Source organism: Mirounga angustirostris, unplaced genomic scaffold (assembly GCF_029215605.1).
Source record: "Mirounga angustirostris isolate CCGP_5_RB_7025 unplaced genomic scaffold, mMirAng1.0.hap1 SCAF_13, whole genome shotgun sequence".
Classification (NCBI taxonomy): domain Eukaryota; kingdom Metazoa; phylum Chordata; class Mammalia; order Carnivora; family Phocidae; genus Mirounga; species Mirounga angustirostris.
In genome coordinates, this window is record NW_026991721.1 from 7,422,869 (window position 1) to 7,440,835 (window position 17,967).

The following is a 17,967-nucleotide window of genomic DNA, read 5'->3' on the forward strand; positions in this document are numbered from 1 at the left end:
AACCAGGTTATAGGATGTCCCCTTCAAAGTATGAAAGAATATAAAGGAGTAGCCCAGGGAGAAAATCGATTGAGTTGTAGTGTGCTGGTTGCTTAGGCCATAGTTATGTTTACACTGCCCCAGCTCTAGCCACGCTCATTACATTTACTTGTTAATGTACTGTGCCTTTGTACATCATGTCCCTATCTAAATGCCCTACTCTCTCTGACCATCTCCTCACCCTCATTATGACAAAATCCCACTCGTCCATCAAGTTCCCATTCAAATAGCACTTCCCCTATGAAGTCTTCATTGACTGACCACCAATCCACAAATAGCATTCAGACCACCAAGCTCTATAGGAGTAAAGTTTAAAACTTTTCTTGGTCCTCTTTTTATCAGAACAGAGAAAGAAAAACCCACCAGGAATGGCAGGAGACCCCAACATTTAATATCACTGATACCCAGGAACAGGGTAGGTTCTGGGAAATTTATTCTCTTTTAATAATAATCCTGTCCTCTTTAGTTCTCTGATGAGCAGAGCAGCATAGAGTTCTGAGTGTGGGCACACTGGCTGGGTGATGTGTCTTGCTCCCATGGAGATGCCTGTTGGCCATCCTTCGGTCTGGGGACCTGCCCTTGAATAATAAAAGCTCCCCAACCCGCAAGAGAAGTGAAGGGAAACAATGCATGTACTTCCTGTGCTTCTGATGGTGAAAATGATGCTCCCACTATTTGAAAACATTTCCATGTGGGGTGATAAGTTTTGCAGAAAAGTTGGGAGGGATGTGTTTCACTTTTTTGTCTTGTTGGAGAATAATCTTTAGGAAGCTGTCTTTCCTCCTCTTCCCTTCGGGGCATTAGTATTAATATTGAAGGTGCAGTGGATGCTCAGCAAGGGCTGGGAATGCATGTGAAGGTGTTGTCTAGCAGAAGGATTCTGTAAGGACTGTAGTTGTCGCAGATGCTAGGATGTAAGCATATGAGTTCTTCAACAAGTCATCATTCCGTGAGAAGACAACAATCTGTGGTGGGTGGCTAGGACTTGAGCAGTGTAAAAATCTCAGGGACCCAACGAAAAATACTCCAAGGTCAGAATAACATCTCCTAAGATGAAATTAGGAGGGTCAGAACAAACAAGTCACCTGGCTTCAAACGAATCTTTGTGTGAGGCTGCCCTTGGTCCACACTGGATGTCACATGAAAGTAGCCCACGGACTAACATTTTTTCCCTGACTGTTTTCCTTGCAGATTCTAAGTGGGAGGACAGCCTAGCAGGGCAGATTATCCCCCCACTGCAGCAAAACAACCCATCTCCACCTAAAGGACCCCCAGAGCTGGGAACCAGTGGCTTCTTTGGGTTTCTAAGGTAGGACAGGTGTCTCTCTTACCATCACACTGAGACTCAGGGCAGTCTAGCACCAGAGTCTGCCTCAGTGAGTCTCTCAGGGAAATTAGAAAAGAAATCAGATTACCTGCATAATCTCTATTTTCCCCAGGATACATGATGGAAATGAGACTCAGCACAAGGGCCCTAACTGGATTTAATAAAGACTGTGTCTTGTTCATTTTTACACAACCCACCCCAATGTGCCTAGCATTGGACCTCATTCCATAAATGCTCCTTGGACAGAGACTATTCTTATTGTTGGGCCATTCAGATTCTTCGGTTACCAAAATATTTCCATTCTCCCCTCTGAATCTTGAGTCCTTTTTGCAGAAGACTGTTAGCAAATCCCTTTCTCTCTCTAGAGCTCAGCTGCCCCATTCTCCTTCTTCATGCCCCACTCCTGAGTATAAAGCCAAATTAGCTTTTGGGTACCTTTTCAAATGCTGCTCCAGAGTTGAATCCATACAGTGGTTCCCCAAAGCAAAAATGCCCTCGTTAATGCCCCTAATGGGACTGGGAGAAGGGAGGGACCTCTAGAATCTCAACCCATTCTGCTCTCTTTCCCACAGCTCTCTCTTCCCCTTTCGCTATTTCTTCAGAAAGAGCAGCCAGTGAGCTTCCAGATGCAGCAGTGGGAAGAGTGTCTTCTCGCAGTGACTCTTCGCATTCCGTCCTCTGTGTATGACATTTCAGTCATGGGGAATGCGGGCCCTAAACTCCCTGAGTCCTCTTGTGGGTTTGTCCTATCCTTTGCCCCTTTACAATGGATTTTTTTTTTTTTTTTTTCAATTTAAAACACTAAGAAAAGAACTTCCTAAAATGTTCTAGTCTAAGAACTGTGCTGCTCTGAGGGCCAGTTTAGGTCTTTCATCTCCAGCACTTAGGATCCTAATGAAAATAAATTATTTATGAAGAGTTATTGACTGAATTTCATGAAATAGAGAGACAGCAAACTCTTCCCTGAAGATACAGGGAAGCGATGGCTGAAACCTCTCCCCTGGGTCTACCTAGTTATTGTTGGTGGGATGCTTTGGGTGGGTGGGGTCTGTAGCTGACTGCAAACCTTAGCCTTAGCCTCCCTGGCAGGGCTTAGAGAATGGGGTCTTATAAGACTCACTTTCCTGAGCCCAGCTGACCCTCAAGATATCATCTATCCCAAATTCACCCAGTTTGGCCCCAAAGTGCACCCTCAGTAGATAAATGCTTTCCACTCACCTATCCCTCTGGCTTTTGACAGCAATGCAATTTAGCTTCTCAGATTAACTGCAAGTCAGCCCAGGTTAGGGCCCCTGGAGAAGGCCAGGGCACCCAAGCTCTGACTTCATGTAACCCAAGGGCTGATCTGGGACAGACAGGTTAGACTTGCGTTGTGTGGCCACAGATCAAATAGATGGGAATATAGGGAAACTCAGTTTAGCTCAGAACAAAGGAATCTAACTGTTATATTAGAATGGGCCACCTTGTGAGATGAGTCCTTGTCACTTCTAGTCTTTAAACAGAGCTGATGGTCTGTCAGATGCTGGAAGGTTTCTGTGATGAATGGCAGAAATGGGGTTGGAATGCTGAGGTCCCTTGGGGTCCCCTTGTTTGGCTGACTTACCCTGGATGGGGAGAAGACATGGCTGCTGTAGACAGGCCCAGGTCCTGAGGGGAGAAGGGCTGAAGGGGAACTGGAAGATTAAGGACAAGTTGTGTTTATAGCCTTTGTCCTACTGTCCCAAATATGGCCTGTTTTACAAAGCTGCTGAAAGGCACAACTCCAGAATTTAGAGATCTGAGTGCCATTCTGACTCTGACTAGCTTACAGTGAGGCCTTGGCAAAGTCACTTTCCTCTCTGGTTCGGATTTTCTCATCTGAACAATGAAGGGTGGGTGGTGTGTGTGGCTGGCTCTGCCTTTCTGAACAAATCAGTGAGGCAGTGGCCCTGGGATGTGGGGGGCCAAATCACCATAGGCTTCTTTCTGATCTCTGGCCTGCCCTAGCCCATGCAGCTACTGCTAACTAGGGATCTTCCCCAATTTGCCACATTCTTGCCCCAAGTGTAATTTAGCACCACGTATGGAGAGCAGATTTGGCCTGACGTTAACTGTGTGACCTTTAGTAGCTTTCCTTTTCTAAGCCTTAGCTGCTTTACCTGTAAAACCTGAGCCAGAGCTGGACTAAAAGATGGGTTTTGCTGGTGTTGACAGCTTCAGACTGTTCCAGGAGGCAGGTCCCTGTTATTCCAGGGACTAAGGGGAGCCGCACTCTGTGGCTGACCCCCAGGATGATGAGTGAAAATGAAGCTCTGAAATGGACTTAGAACCCCCCATTCTCCCCAACTCTGCCACCCAGCGTATCTCAGGAGGCCCTTACTGGTGTCAGTTCCTTTGTCCATAAAAATATCCTCCCAACCCTTTTCCTGTGCAGTGGATAGGGACAAGCAAGAATGAGTTTAGTAGCTTTAGGGTTGGGGTGGCAAGGCCCTGAACAGGGGAGTGTCTTGCCCAAGGTCACACAGCAGAGAAGAGAACCCTGGCGGCCACAACTCAGCCCAGCCTTGATCCCTCTCTCCCCAACTGCACACAAGCCGCCCACTCCAGCAGCTCCTGGGCTTTTTTCCATATCTCACTGCCCCCAGCCCGGGACCTCAGGCAGCCGAAAGCAGCAGAAGCCACTCTCTGAGGACTACACCTCAGAGAAGAGTTGGATCTCCCAGGTGGGATTGCTCTGAGGCCTCTGCCCGGGAGGCAGGCCTGTAAGCTGATCCCCAAGAGGGCGTGGCTCCAGAACGTTGGCAAATAAAAATCCGGAGAGCCGGCACTGTCTGGAGACGAGCGGGAGACCTGAGGAACCCATTCCGCAAGCCACTCAGTTCCTGGGCCTTGGAAGTGGTAAGCGCTTGAGGCAGGAGGAGCCTGGGGAGGGCCTGGGGCCTGTAGATGGGGCAGATGGAGGGGGGCAGATGTTTGTGCTCCAGGTGGCAGGAGATTCCAGGGGAGAATCACTGCCGTGGGCTGACAGCTACTCACACTCACACCCATCATGAGACACACAAGCAGACACACCATGCACCCAAAGGCAGCTCCGGGGAAAAGACAGCACGGCTCACAGGCTTGCCTCACCCCAGTCAGAAAGAGCAGCCTCACCCTGGCTCCTCACCAGGAGGCACACAGTAAAGAACTGCCCCTCCCACCTGCACACTTATCTAGAGACAGCGAGCTACCCACTGTGTTTCAGATCCCCATGGCATCCCCCCAAATGCTGCTCCTCTGCCTGCTGGTCCTGGCGGTCACGGAAGGCTGGGGTCGCCAGGCGGCCATCCCAGGCTGCCACTTGCACCGTGAGTAACCCTGGGAGCAGACAGCTGGGTGGGAGCCGAGCGCTAATGGACGGGACCGAAGGGCAGGCAGCACCCTCAATGGACCCACACTGAGGTTCTGGCGACAGGAGCTAGGTGAGGCTTTGCAGAGGCGCTGTCTCCCACTCGCCTGTCTCCTTCTAGCCTTCAATGTGACAGTGCGAAGTGACCGCCAAGGCACCTGCCAGGGCTCCCATGTGGCACAGGCCTGTGTGGGCCACTGTGAGTCTAGCGCCTTCCCTTCCCGGTACTCCGTGCTGGTGGCCAGTGGCTATCGACATAATGTGACCTCCGTCTCTCAGTGCTGTACCATCAGTGGCCTGAAGAAGGTGAGACCGCCCAGCCCAGCAGTGGCTCTTTGGGGGTGGGGAGAGACAGGGGAGATGGAGATCTAAGATGGCCCAAGGAAGGTGAATGGAACACGGGTCCCCCTCTCCTGCAGGTGAAGGTGCCGCTGCAGTGTGGGGGGGACCGGAGGGAGGAGCTGGAGATCTTCACGGCCAGGGCCTGCCAGTGTGACATGTGTCGCCTGTCGCGCTACTAGCCCGTCCTCTCCCCTCCTCCTCCACCTTGGTCAGAGGGTTTGAGGCAGAGTATAGCCCATGTATCCGGCTCTCTTAAGATTCTGTGATTGTCACTCCTGAGAAGAGGCCAGTTTCTGCCTCTCCCCTGCCTCAGCCTGGCCTCCCAACCAGTCTGTCATCATTTCACTCCCTCTTTGTCCCTACCCCTAAATAAAGCAAGCAGTTCTCAAGTTTCTCTCTTTATTTAAAGTCTACCCCCAGCCAGGGGAAGGGGGACAGACCATGGTAACTGTGACACCCCCCCACCCTAGGACACGGGGAATCTCTTCTGCCTGTGCCCTCACCCCTCCCCCTGCCCAATAAATAAAAAGGGGACAAGGAAGTACAGGGTGAGGGAGGGGAGGGAAAGAAGATGCCCCAGGGGCATGTGTTGGGGTGAGCTGGGGAGAATAAATAGACCATGGATCCCATGGTAGGGTGAGGAAGGACCCCGTGCTGGCACGAGGCGGGGCAGGCGAGGGGCGGAGTCCCCTTGCTCTAGGCGGGAGCAGGGGGGGAACCGGCCTGCAGTCTGGAGCCCAGCTTTGCGGGGCAGGTGCAGTCCCCAGTGGCAGCTTCCTGGTCAAGCCTGCCCTGGTCAAGTCCTGCCACAAAGGCCTGAGAGTTCTGTTGCCAGGACCACCATCTCCTCTCCTCCTCTCCCCACAGTGAAAGCTGCCCATGCTGGGCCAGGCAGGGAGCCCTCCAAGCCTGCTCTGGCAAGGCCAGGTGTAGGTGTGTCTCTCTGGGCCCCTGGGTAGGAGAGGGGATGGAGGGACTGATAGCTCTGGATTTAGCTCCTCCCCTTCTAGGGGATCTCTAGCTCTGACCCCCACTAGTGGCCACCTGGGGTGTAAGCCGTTGGAGGGGTGCCTCTTTGGCCCCTTGGGTCCCCTGTAACCGACGTAGCCGCAGCTCCTCCAGGCCTTGCCATAGCTCCTGACGCTCCTGGGCTTTCTGCTGCTCCCTGGGGAGAGAGGGTGAGGCAGCTCCCCTATCCGGGCCCACCTACCGTTCAGCTTCGCTCACCACCACCCAACTGTAAAGGGACTTTATGGGACCTTCCACTTAAGGAAAAGAGCACTGGGAAACCAGCCCTGGCCTGTGGTCATGGAGCTGAAGGGGAGGAAGCTCCATACCTGGAAGAAGACTTGGGAACATGACTGGAGGATGCAGTGGGGAGCTGGGCATGGATGGTCCAGCAGGAACACAAGGAGAGACTAAACATCTGATCACATAGGATGTGGGGCTGTCCTCCTAGGCTCCTTCCAACCCCAAGGAGCCAGCTCCATCCTGCTTTTTCCCCTCTCCCCCTATGCCCAGGCCAACACTCACTGCTGCTTTTCTAGCTTGTAGGAGGCTGTGAGCTCATCAAACAGCTTTCCATTCATCTCCATGAACGTCTTGAGCACGTTGTAGATCAGAGATACAATGGTTCTTGACAGGGTCCGGGGAGGGGTGAGGAAATGGGAACAGCTTTGTTTGGTGCCATCTCCCTCCCTAGCACTCTGCCTACCCCTGTTCCCCAAACACACATGTAGCTCTGAACACCACAAGCACTGCTCTCAACCTGCCCCTTTTCCCATCCCTGACCCTCTCAAGTCTGGACTGGCCGGCCCTGGACCCAGCCTCTGTGGGTTAGGTCAAGGCCTAGGCACTCACTGATTCCAGTGTTCCTTAGAGACTTGGTAGAGGGTCCCAAACACAGCAGGCAGCACAGTGTGGCAGTTGTCCTCGATGAGGCTCAGGATATACTCATTGTTCCAGAAATACAGAGCCCGCTCTGCAACCTGGGGCAGCAAGGTGGCAGAGTGAGTGCCTGGTGGTGGCTTCCCTTGCAGGTGCAAGGCCTGGTATCCACCCCCACCCCCAAAACCCAGGGAGCCCTGTCCTCCACATGTGTACCCAATCCTCAGGGCTCATCTGACCCACAGAGGAGGCAATGTAGTGAAGAGAAAAAGAGCACTGATTTGGAGTCCAACGCTCAGGGTTGAATCCTAGTTCCACTACACACTAGACAGATGTCCTAGGGTGAGGCATTTAACCTCTCAGCCTCAGTCTTCTCAACTGTAAAATGGAGCTAATAACAGCTATCTCCCCAGGGCTGCTGTAAGAATCAAATGAGGTATTTAATAAACTTAAATGCCAGAGTCCCCGTGAGGAAGACTTGACTTCCACCAGGTTAAGGCACATATGAATGGGTGAAAGTCTGCGCACATGTGCAGGAAAATAGCAACTACAGCCAGCCTGAGGAAGTGGAAACGCCTGGCTGGGCACTGGAGTGGGACTAATGGAATCAAAAGCCACAAAGAAGAGGGGAGCGGGGATAAGAACCCATTCTGAGCATACTCCAGTTTACCCAACAGATTGGCACTACATTCTCTTTAGTCCTCATCACCACCTTGTGAAGAGATCACTGTGGTCCACTTCACAGATGCGGAAGGTGCATCAGATTCGAGTGGCAAAGTGATTGCGCAGGGCCCTTTAGTCCGTGGGGAGCATATCTGAGGCCTGACCCTAGGTCTCCTGACCTTAAGTCCAGCATCTCCCCATTATCGGACCCTGGTGGGTCCAGAGGTGAAACTGAGGGTGGAGGGAGCTGTGTTAGGTCAACTGGTCAGCCCTCCTAGTCCATACCCTGGCTCCCACCCCTACCTGTTCCCACCCCATACCTGGAAATGGGGGCTGGACACACAGCGGGCCACCTGCTTGAAGAGCGGCTCCTGGATCTTCACAAACTGGGAGGGCTCAATGACATCAAGAATCTCTTCCATCTCCCCCAGAAACATCACCTGGGGGTAGGGACACGGGAGACAGCAGTTCCCATCTCCCTCCCCCCCCAACACATTTGGCTGCCCTCCGGAACCAGAGCCCTCCTGACCCCCCTCTGGGGGACACCAGAGCCCTTCCTCATACCTCCTTCTGTGTACAGGTCTTTGGCCAGTATTTCAGCAGCCCCCGGATCACCTGTGGGAGTTGAGGCAGAAAGGAGTCAGACCTGCAGGGGTGAGGCCTGCCTTTCCCCCACCAAGGTACTCACGTGCTCTGTCAAGGTGGCGTCCTTCTCCAGGAACTGCACCACACAGTATGCCAGCTGAGGGGGGTGGGGATTGGGCGAGAGAAAGAAGACTGGGGTCAGGAGGGGACCATGACAGGACACCAGATGTTTGCTCCCTCACTGTGTCTCCTCTCTCATTCACCAAACATTTACTGACTGACTACCTAGGATGTGCCAGGCACCATGCTCTGTGTGCAGGGACACAACCACATTCCCCCAGGGGGAACATGCAGCAAACTAGCCCTTATAAATTTCACAAAAGTTTCCATAATTGAAATCTACATCACAATGTATGGGAATATGGAAAGAGAAGAGTTTAATCCTGCCTAGGGCAGGTAGGGAGGGAAAAGGCTGGGAAGGCTTCACAAAGCTGATGTCTGAGATCAGCCTTAAAGTATCGCGGAAATTCTCTAAGGTGGATGGAACAGAATTAGCAAAGAAAAAGAAGGTGAGGGAGGATCCCATGAGTTCATGACTTAGTGTGGCTGTAGCAGAGTGTCGGGCTGACCCCACGGCTGCCCTGACTCTGTCGGCATCTCTCTGCTGCGGCAGGGCCAGGCCTGGGCCTTACCTGGGCATGAAAAACAGACAGTGACTTGACAGAGTGTAGGGGAATCAGGACCCGGACCAGGAACTGCTTGTGCTCGGTCTTCAGGGGCAGTGCAAAGCCATTGATGATGCTGAGGAGGGGGCAGAAGAGAGGAGGAGGGCTCAGATGACCGGGCCTCAGTCTTTGCTCCCAGAATCCTGATGCTCCAGCCAAGGCCCAGAGAGTCACCTTCCTAAGATCTCCAGCAGCTCAGCCACACCATTGAAGTGCTCAAGTTCGTAGATGAACCTGCGAGAAGAAGAGCAGGATGCAGAAGGGCTTAGAGCAATTACAGCAGGCCCAGTCCCCCTCAGCCATCCTACCTGCCACCCCACCCTGCACACTAATCCAACTCTCTCCCAACCCAGAGGCTGAGCTCCCTTCCCAAACCAGGCCCCACTGAGATCCACGCCCACTTCTGAATCACCCTCCTCAGCCCAGGCACTGGTGCTCAAACCTCTCTTCTATGAGGCATTCTAACTTGTCTCTTCTCCCCAGACCCTAACTCTCATTTTCTGGCCCCCATCCAGTCAGCAGGCACCTAGCCTTCATCCTTCGCTCTTCATGCCTTTCAACCAAAAGAATGACAAACACTTAGAGCGTCTACTCTGTGCTATGTACTTCTCAAAATTACAATGAGAGACAGGGCTTATTAGATCCATTATACAGATGAAGAAATCGAGGTTCAGCAGTCCAATGACACCTCTGAGGCTGGCACACCTCTGCACACCAATGACACCCAAAGTTAATAAGCAGGGGATCTAAGGGACTTGGAGCTCCTGGAGGACAGGGATCTCTCTCAGCTATTTTGTAAACCAATACCATAAGAGCTAATGTTTCAGGGGCGCCTGGGTGGCTCAGTCGTTGAGCGTCTGCCTTTGGCTCAGGTCATGATCCCAGGATCCTGGGATCGAGCCCCACGTCGGGCTCCCTGCTCAGCGGGAAGACTGCTTCTCCCTCTCCCACTCCCCCTGCTTGTGTTCCCTCTCTCTGTCAAATAAATAAATAAAATATTAAAAAAAAACAAAAAAAAGAGCTAATGTTTCAGAGTCCCAGCCTTGGTCAAAGAGCTACATACTGTGTGCTTTGGAGACATTGTCTCATTTCACCCTGATGACTGTCCCTGGGTGAGTAGAGCTATCATTCCCATTTTAGAGATGAGAGAACTGAAATAATTTGCTCACGTTCACCGAAACATTTGAACCAAACTCAAAAAGGCCACGGAGCTCCAAAGCCAATCTCAACTACAAGGCCATGTGGGCCCCTATGCCCAGTGGGCACTGTTGCTCAATACACATTTGCAGAAAGAATCTTATTTGGATCTTTATGGCTCAGCACAATAAGGGTCAGAAGATTTGATCCTAGGCCCCCAGGACTGGTCTAGTCCCTGCACACCAGTCCATCTCTCTCAGTCTGTATTTCCTCATCTGTAAAATGGAAATAAATACCCTTTCCCTGCTGACCTCACGGGAGCCTTTGCCTCCATCTTCTCCCTTACAGCTCTCCCTTCCCTCCCCAGGTCTCAGCTGGGCAGGCAGGAGGCACCCACCGGAGGAAGATGTGGCTGCACTGTTTGCGGATGTAGGCCCGGAGCCCCAGGAACTTGCCATAGACCCGGTGCAGGATGGTCTTGAGGTACTCACGCTCCCGGGGGTCCTCACTATCAAATAGCTCCAGGAGCTAGGGGACCCAGGGTCAGGGGTCAGGGGGGAGGCCAAGCCCAGGTCATTTCCATCCTATCCCCACACCCTTCAGAGAGCCTGCCCCTGTCCCATGGCACCACCCGGCCTGGGCTCCCCACTTCACCATCAGCACAAACTTTTGATCCACATATCTCTTGGCCACGGAGGGTTGAAAATCTGGGCTCTCCAAGAAACGCAGGAAAAACTCATATACCAGCTGGGAGAGGGGACAGACAAAAACGGTGAGTTCAGGAACAGCCTCCCTCTTCCCCCTGCCGTATGGCCCCCTTCCGCCAGTCTACTTGACCCTCTCCCCTCTACTGAAACTCAGCGTCCTGCCTTCCCCAGCCCCCATACCTGCAGATGTGGCCAGGAAGGCTCCAGGTTGGGTTCATCCTCTTCAGGATCAAATTCAGGGTTCTCACTGGGTGGTAGGGTCCTGAAGATATTCACTGAGATCTGAAGGGCAGGATCAGGGTTCTTTTAGGAAGAGCCCTCAAAGGCAGAAGTCAGGAGGTCTCTTATCCAAAGTTCTAATGAGCCTCAGCACCTGCCTCAGCAAGCAATTCACTCCTCATCAATCATTACCTGAACACACGGAAGCCCTGGGCCGGGGGCTGGGGACCCAGAAATAAACAAGACACATCCCCGCCCTCTACTGGGCACAGTCCAGTGGGGAAGACAAGATGTTAAGTGGTAAGGTCTACAGACATGCTAGTCAGCACAAAGGAGATTTCTAGCTTGAACACTGAGAAGCCTCATGGAAGAAGCAGCACCTGAGCCAGGCCATGGCAATAAGGGACATGGTGGGAGTGCACACCAGGCTACAGGAGAGCATAAGCCAAAGTGCAGGGTGGGTCAGGCCCAGGAGGCACTGAGGGACCTACTCAGGCCAGATGCAGTGGGGCTGGGGGCTGGGGGGGGGGGGGGAGAAAGATGGGGGCCTTGAGGCTAAGCCAAAGAGAGGCAGGTATTCTTTGCAGAAGGAGGGGACCACAAGCAGGTCAGTAGGGTTCCATATCCCCCAAGGCCTCCCCCAGAGGTCAGGGGCCAGGTGCTTACCATGCGGATGATGTCTGGGTAGACAGGCTCAATGAGGACCCCCCGGGTGCTCCCCACACACTCCACCAGCTCATTGAGTGCTGCCCGCTTCACCTCCTTCCCCTTCAGGTCAGCCACACAGTCCAAAAAGTCAAACATCACCCCACACTGGGCCAGCTTCCGGCTCAAGAGCTCGTGCAGTTCCGAGGCTGGCACATCTGGGGAGAAGGGAGGGGGCTGAGCCTGTGCCCCACTTACCACAGCTCTGGGCATCGGCGTGCCCTCCGAATCCACAGAGCAGCTTCCCCTGCCCCCAGACCCCCTGCTCTTGTGACATCCCCCACTCTTTGCAAGGAGCAAACGACTCCTGTCCCATCCTCCATTCCTGCAGGTTAAAGGAGCTGCATCTCTTCCTCCCAACCCAGGCTCAGACAGCATGATGGCCTGACTTAAAGCAAGGTAAGAAACCCTGGATGCCCGGCTTTCCACAGGTGCCCAAAACCACCATGCCTCCCTCTCATAGCTGGCACTCTGTTCTAAGAGCCAGAAATGAGAAGGAGGGTGGGGGCTGAGGATTTCTTGGGTGCTCTCTGGCTCAGCCAGTCGAGGGCCCTGTGACCCAGAGGTGGGGAGACTACATGGTGATCACGGGGAGCCATGCTGAGCACTTGCTCAGGACCCTAGCAGTGGCCTCCGGGAACCCAGGCTATGGGCCCCACCCTTGGCCCTGGTCTGCCCCCCACGGTGGCGCCACTTCCAGATGCCCCACCTCCAAGGATGACAGGCCAGTCAGGCCATGCGTCAGCAGAGAGGGCTGGAGGCCTGGGGGGTGGGGGTCATCTCCAGTGGTGGAGTCCCTTGCCTGGAATGGGCCATCTAACCCTCTAATCACAGCTGCCAGTGCTTGTCGCTACCTGCTGCAGCCCTGCTTGCCCGCTGTGGGACTCAGGTACCCTGGCAGCCAGCAGCAGGGCTCACCTTTGAGCAGGGGCAGTGGAGTGAGCTCTTGCTGGTTGCTCTGATAGCGGAACTGGGAGGAGCTATGGGAGCGCCGGGGCCGGGCCCTGCGGAGGGAACGGCGGGAGAAGCCATCCACCTTGTCGGGTGGGGGCACAGGCGATAGCCCTGGGGAAGAAGGGCTGGTGGGGGTACTTGCAGGGGGCAGCTTTGTCTCCATGGTGGCCAGGTGGTGGGTCAAGCCTTCAGAGCCCCTGGGGTTCCCTCTGGGCCTGGAGGATGCCGAATGGGGTGAGGCTGACTAACTTGGGCCCATGCTGGGGGGGGGGGGGCACACAACCACAGTCTGGGCCCCCCCCCAGGGCCTTCGGCAACTGCCCAGTCCTGGGGGGCAGGCAGAGTAGAGAGGAGGATGGCTCAGGCCTCAGGTCCTTCCTGGGGGTCCCGAAGAGTCCAGTCAGGGTTCTCACCCTGGCTCTTTTGAAAATGTAGTCAGGGCAGAGAGACCAGCAAAAGAAACAGAGAGAGCCTGTCAGTTCTTCCAGGAAAGACAGTGTGTGGGGCTGCCCAAGTCCGAGTGCTCAAGTCTTCTTTTCCCTCCCAGATCCTAAATACAGGTGCAGTCCCTTCTCACAGGAGCATGTCCCACCCTTCTCCCAGACCTTAAGATCCCAGGCTCCAAAACAACCCCTCTTGGGATAGGGCCTATCCCCGAACCAGCCCCTACCTAGAATGGGGAACCCCATCCCAAGCCCTGGCCCCTAAAAGAATGGGGCCCCCTTCTGCTCCACTAATCCAGGCCACCAGCGACTTCCCCAAGAATGGGGGCCCTATCCCCACACCACCCCTCCCTCCTAAAATCTGGCAACCTTCTCCACCTCAGCTCCTCCTTCCTCGCCCCCCAAATCTCATCTGCCTCGTGGCGGGGGGGAACACTCACTTCTCAGAAGCCCAGACTTCCGTCCCCAACCACCCGGGGCTGCGGGTGGGGAAGGGGCCGCTGTTCAGGTCTCCTTCGCAGCGGTTCCGCTCCGGGCGCTGGCTCTGGGTGGCGGCGCTCCTGGGTTCTCTCTCGGGCTCCGGGAGAGCCGGAGCATGCCCCCAGCTCAGCCCCAGGTCGGGTGCGGGCGTCCGGTGCGCTCTGGGCTACCCCGGCAGCGTGCAGACCTCTCCTCAAGTCTTGGGACCCGACCCAGCGCGGCGTTGCGCTGCGGGAGCCCCGGCTCTGTGCGCACCGGCACCCGCCGCCCAGCTGCTCAGGATGACATCAAGTCACCTCCCCCCGCCCGGCCCGCACCTCCCCGAGGGCTGGGGGGGTGGAGGGGGGTGCTGCGTCAGAAAGTTCCCAGGGCCACTGGGAGATGTAGTCCCCGCACTGCTTAAAGGGGGATGCCAGACCGAAGGGGTAACCCCTGCAGGGGCCTGGGGTCAAAGCTTAAGCAGAGTGGGATGGGGTCCACCTGGGGCTAGGCTCCCACGTTCTAGAAAGGAGACTGCATCGGAAGAGAGGACTCGGGAGTCTGCACCAGGAAGCTGGGGGTGAGGCCAGGACCGTGACAGGAAAGAGGCCCAATCCTATACTAGGCCCAAAGATTTGGCCTGCTTCATCCGTGCCCCAGGCATTCCACCCGCGGGGGAATCCCACCCTCACCCCAGAATGGCCGCACACTTCAAACCCACTTGGAAACGGGCACTGAACTGGTTAATAGTCTGCAGTGAACCAGTGCCTGCTGGGAGAGGTGTGGTGCACCCAAGACTGCTGGGAAATGCAGTCCGCCCTCAGGCCTGCAGTCCCCCTCCCATCCCTTGCTGTCTATGGTGACATCATGGTGTAGGGCTTAAAGGGCCAGCTTGGAATGGCAAAGCATCCGAGCAGTGGGTGTTCCCTGGGGTGCCATCCCGCCCCAGGCAAGCTGGCCTCCCTGGACAGACCTCCCTTAGCCCCTCTAGGCCCTAAGATGTGATAGTGGGGTCTCTTGTTCAAAATTCTACTGCAGGGCATCCAAGGTACAGGTGGGATTCCAGGAGTTTGGCATTCTGGACAAAAGTTCCTGGCCTACAGTCTTGGGCCTCCTTCTTAGGACCCTGGACCCCAACACCCTTTATATCTCTTAACTCCATCCCCTACACTTCACTGTGAAATCTCCACCCAGAAGTTTTGCCTGGATGAACAACTAACTGGTTCATGTAAGCAGCGGGAACGGGCAATGAGACTTGGACACTGAGGTCAGGAAGGGGACTGGGGCCATTTTCAGAGTCTTCTTAACCCTGCCTTAAGCCTTGGTGACCACCCAGCCATCTTCCCTGAGAGGTGCCCACCTGCTGGAGCAACAGAAAGCAAAGGCCATAGTTTAGCCAGGTGGGCGTAAGGGCTCTACGACTGAGGAGCTGGCCAGAAGCCCCCCTGCTTGGTAATCTTCAGCCGGCCTTGTCCACCTTGCCCTTGGTGTCCTTATCTGTCAAATGAAAACCCACAATTTTCTCCTTGCCTACCTCCCAGGCTCAGAAAGTGAAGCCCGTCCCATATCCCTGCAGAAAAAGCTGGGAGACAGCAGGCCCACAGAGCCTTCTCCAGCCAGGTGAGAACCCCCAGGCCCAGAGAAGAGAAGTGCTTTGCCCAAGGTCGCAAAGCTAGGACCACAGATCTCCCAGCCTGAGTCAGGAGGGCACCAGCTCCAGCCTCCCACGCTAGGCTCCCTGGAGGCTAGTGCCCTGAACTCTGAGGGTCTCCAGGCCAGAATGAGGGTGTGAAGGGTTCATGTTTTATAGAAAGGGTGTGCTCCATTTGAGGATTTGGGGGCCTGAATGGTGGAAGACGTAAGACTTCCTATAAGCAGTGGCATTTGAACTGGGTCTCAAAATAGATACAGTGTCACCTGGGGGCTATTGGGTAAAAATTCTTTTTAAAAATCATCATTATTGAGATACCATTCATATACTATACAGTTCACCCATTTTGGCATTGTCATTTAATGAGTACAGAGTTTCGGTTTTCCAAGATGAAAAAGTTCTGGATATTGGTTGCACAAAAATGTGAGTATCTCTAACACTACTGAATTGTACATGTAGAAATGGTTAAGATGGTAAAATTTGTTATGTGTAATTTACCACAATTTAGACAAAATGCAAAATCCAGGCCCTCCACCATGGATCAAGTCAAAAGCCACAGCCCCTAGGCTACCTTCCATGATCCCTTCCACACCTATCCAAAGGCCACTGAGGGAATTCCCTGAGGGGCTTCTTCTGGGTGGACCATCCCCGGGAAAGGGAGAGCCTCCCCCCAAGGCCCTTGAGGCCTACAGCGCCTGGGTTGCCTATTGAGTTTCTACCTAATCTAATATGGAGAGGCCCCCCAAGGGGCCCCACAAAGCCTGACCCTCCCCCCTTTTATCTCTATAGAGAGGAACCATGGCCTGGGTCTTCATCCCAGAAATATATGAGGGGCCCCCACACCACCTTCCCTCCCGAGAACATACCATTCTCTTTACTCCGTATTTTTTATTCTCCCATTCAGCTCCTGCTCCAAGGCCCGGGCCAGGTTGTGGAAGGACTAGGTCTTTGGAGTTGGTCTTCTGTGGATCTCATGGTACACTGGGGGAGGCAGCAGGAAAGACTTTTGTGCCCCTCTGAGTCCTGTTTATTCCTGTTGTGGTGCAGACACTGCTCTATGTCACAGATGTGAGTACAGCCTCACTGGAGGGAAGCTGGCCCAAGAAGCAGCCACCCAGATTGGGGGCCTGGACACTGGGAATGGCTCTGTGTTCCCAAGCTTTGTACATGATGCACCCCATTCTCACAGCAGGGGAATGACCCCCTCTCTTAGTCTGGACATCAGGACAACTTTCCCTAGACTCCAGAATACACCCTTCCAGTCCCCACTGCCTTTGGGAGAAGTGATGTTTGTTCATTCACTTGCTCCATAGGCTCTTAGACACAGAGCCTCAGTTTTCCTCTCCTGTAAAATGGGGATATTAATAGTACCTCCCTCCAAGGGTGTGGTGAAGAGCAGATGAAGTAATGCCTATAAAGTGACAAGCCCATGGCCCAGGACATCACAAGGCTCAATTCATGGTGTCTATCACTTTAATTATTATTAATTTAATAAACATGTGATGAACACAACACTGCCCCTAGCCTGTCATGGGGAAAGACTGATCTTTTGATTCGTTCCACAAGCATTTCCCAGTTAGCCTGCCTCCTTGAATGGAAACTTCCCAGGGCTTCCCCAAATTCTCTTTGAGGCTGTTCCTTAGTCCCTTCCAAGTAAATGAGCTATACCACCTACTAACCCAACCCCAGGTTACAGGGGATAGAACAGGCTCCTGGAGGACAGTGACTTGCCTTAGGCCACACAGGACTGGACTCCAGGTCCCTGCCCCTCAGGCCAGGGTGTTTGCCCTTGCTTCAGGCTTACTTTTAGCATTAGATTGCAGTAGAGTCCCCCTCCCTTGTAAGGCTAAAATAGGATTATAATTACCTTTGAGTATCCTTTAAGTCACCCATGATGTAAGAGGGCTTGGGTGACCAACCCTGTTGAGCAGGAGTTGGCAAACTTTCTGTAAATGGCCAGAAAACAATTATTTGAGGCTTTGCAGTTACCCCCCCACCTTGCGCCAAGTGCTCAACTCTACTGCTGTAGCAAGAAAGCAGCCCCAGACAGTACTTAATCAAGTGAGTGTGCCTGTGTTCCACTAAAACTTTATGGATACTCACATGTGAATTTTATGACATTTTCATGTGTCATGAAATCTTATTTTTTGGATTTTTTCCAACTACTTAAAAATGTAAAAAAAAAAAAAAAAACAAATAAAAATTGTACCAAAACAATAGACCCCTGCTCAAGGGATTTAAAATCCTTTCGTTATTAATTTTAGGTTAGAGATAAGAAAAACCATCGTTTTTTTCAGAGGAGCTGGAGGCCTGACCAAATGCAGAGAGAAGGGAGGGTGGGTAAATCTCCTGATCAGCATTCCAGGTGAGGAGTGGTGAAAAAAGATTTCCTTGGTGATGGACTTACAGCAACCTTTACAAATTTGCTTTCTTATTTGTAAGATGGTTTTCTTATCTGTAAAATCGACACCTTGGAGGATTATAAGAGTTGAATGAGATAAAAGACGGTAAAGCGTTTTGTAAAATGCAAATGCTTACTCACTTAATTGTTTCTACGACGCGTGCTGGAGCTCTCACACAGACTCTTACGCCTCTGGGAAGCTTCCTATTAAGTTTGATGGGACTTTGTCCCTTTAAATTCTCCCCAACTACCTCAAGGAGGTGGACCAGTCGGCGCATGCGCATTCCTCCGCGGGGCTGGCACCTCAAGCCCCAGCCTTCCCAGAGCCCGTAGAAGGAAGGCTAAAGGTCCTCCCA

At 53.4% G+C, this 17,967-nt stretch overlaps 3 protein-coding genes across 10 annotated transcripts in view; 2 read left to right on the forward strand and 1 right to left on the reverse strand.

Moving 5' to 3' along the window:
• Positions 1 to 4,128, forward strand: part of MAJIN (membrane anchored junction protein) — a 29,359-nt gene extending 25,231 nt beyond the window's left edge. For 2 of the 4 annotated variants that reach the window (XR_008507433.2, XM_045893350.2), the window contains 3 exons: positions 382 to 454; positions 1,231 to 1,348; positions 1,939 to 2,288. Coding sequence is in view for 1 of the 4 variants with exons in the window: in XM_045893350.2 (XP_045749306.1) it covers positions 382 to 454; positions 1,231 to 1,348; positions 1,939 to 1,984 (237 nt within the window). In the remaining 3 variants the exon portion in view is untranslated. Of the gene's footprint in view, positions 1 to 381; positions 455 to 1,230; positions 1,349 to 1,938; positions 2,289 to 3,990 lie in introns of those variants that run through there. The other 2 variants (XR_006793779.2, XR_008507434.2) reach the window with 2 other exon arrangements.
• GPHA2 (glycoprotein hormone subunit alpha 2) lies at positions 3,537 to 5,391 on the forward strand. Its single transcript, XM_064576588.1, has 5 exons — positions 3,537 to 3,582; positions 4,113 to 4,243; positions 4,590 to 4,692; positions 4,855 to 5,039; positions 5,153 to 5,391. The coding sequence occupies exons 1-5, from the start codon at positions 3,537 to 3,539 to the stop codon at positions 5,252 to 5,254; spliced, it is 567 nt and encodes a 188-aa protein (XP_064432658.1). The 3' UTR covers positions 5,255 to 5,391.
• Positions 5,392 to 5,457: 66 nt separating this feature from the next.
• PPP2R5B (protein phosphatase 2 regulatory subunit B'beta) lies at positions 5,458 to 17,855 on the reverse strand. 5 transcript variants are annotated; one of them, XM_064576210.1, is made up of 18 exons: positions 17,753 to 17,855; positions 17,078 to 17,156; positions 16,077 to 16,191; positions 14,920 to 15,056; positions 13,541 to 13,852; positions 12,622 to 13,077; positions 11,665 to 11,861; positions 10,960 to 11,061; positions 10,727 to 10,819; positions 10,470 to 10,600; positions 9,110 to 9,169; positions 8,903 to 9,011; positions 8,314 to 8,367; positions 8,190 to 8,240; positions 7,946 to 8,065; positions 6,936 to 7,063; positions 6,609 to 6,710; positions 5,458 to 6,240 (listed from the first exon to the last, which is right to left on the reverse strand). In XM_064576210.1, exons 6-18 carry the CDS (start codon positions 12,818 to 12,820, stop codon positions 6,093 to 6,095), a joined length of 1,494 nt encoding a protein of 497 aa, XP_064432280.1. In that variant the 5' UTR covers positions 12,821 to 13,077; positions 13,541 to 13,852; positions 14,920 to 15,056; positions 16,077 to 16,191; positions 17,078 to 17,156; positions 17,753 to 17,855; the 3' UTR covers positions 5,458 to 6,092. The 5 variants fall into 5 exon arrangements, with proteins under 5 accessions (XP_064432280.1, XP_045749303.1, XP_064432283.1 ...); XM_045893347.3 differs by lacking the exon at positions 14,920 to 15,056; XM_064576213.1 differs by lacking the exon at positions 12,622 to 13,077 and having other exon boundaries at positions 17,753 to 17,854.
• Positions 17,856 to 17,967: the final 112 nt, after the last annotated feature.

Bases quoted from the DNA above. Each gene is read 5' to 3' on its own strand.
- GPHA2 (XM_064576588.1), top strand. From the start codon at position 3,537: ATGGGTTTTGCTGGTGTTGACAGCTTCAGACTGTTCCAGGAGGCAG. The intron at 4,244-4,589 runs GTAAGCGCTTGA...ACTGTGTTTCAG, and splicing joins GTTCCTGGGCCTTGGAAGTG to ATCCCCATGGCATCCCCCCA. The intron at 5,040-5,152 runs GTGAGACCGCCC...CCTCTCCTGCAG, and splicing joins CCATCAGTGGCCTGAAGAAG to GTGAAGGTGCCGCTGCAGTG.
- PPP2R5B (XM_045893347.3), bottom strand. From the start codon at position 12,820: ATGGAGACAAAGCTGCCCCCTGCAAGTACCCCCACCAGCCCTTCTTCC. The intron at 10,820-10,959 runs GTATGGGGGCTG...CCCCTCTCCCAG, and splicing joins CTTCCTGGCCACATCTGCAG to CTGGTATATGAGTTTTTCCT. The intron at 9,012-9,109 runs GTGACTCTCTGG...CCCCCTCCTCAG, and splicing joins CTGCTGGAGATCTTAGGAAG to CATCATCAATGGCTTTGCAC.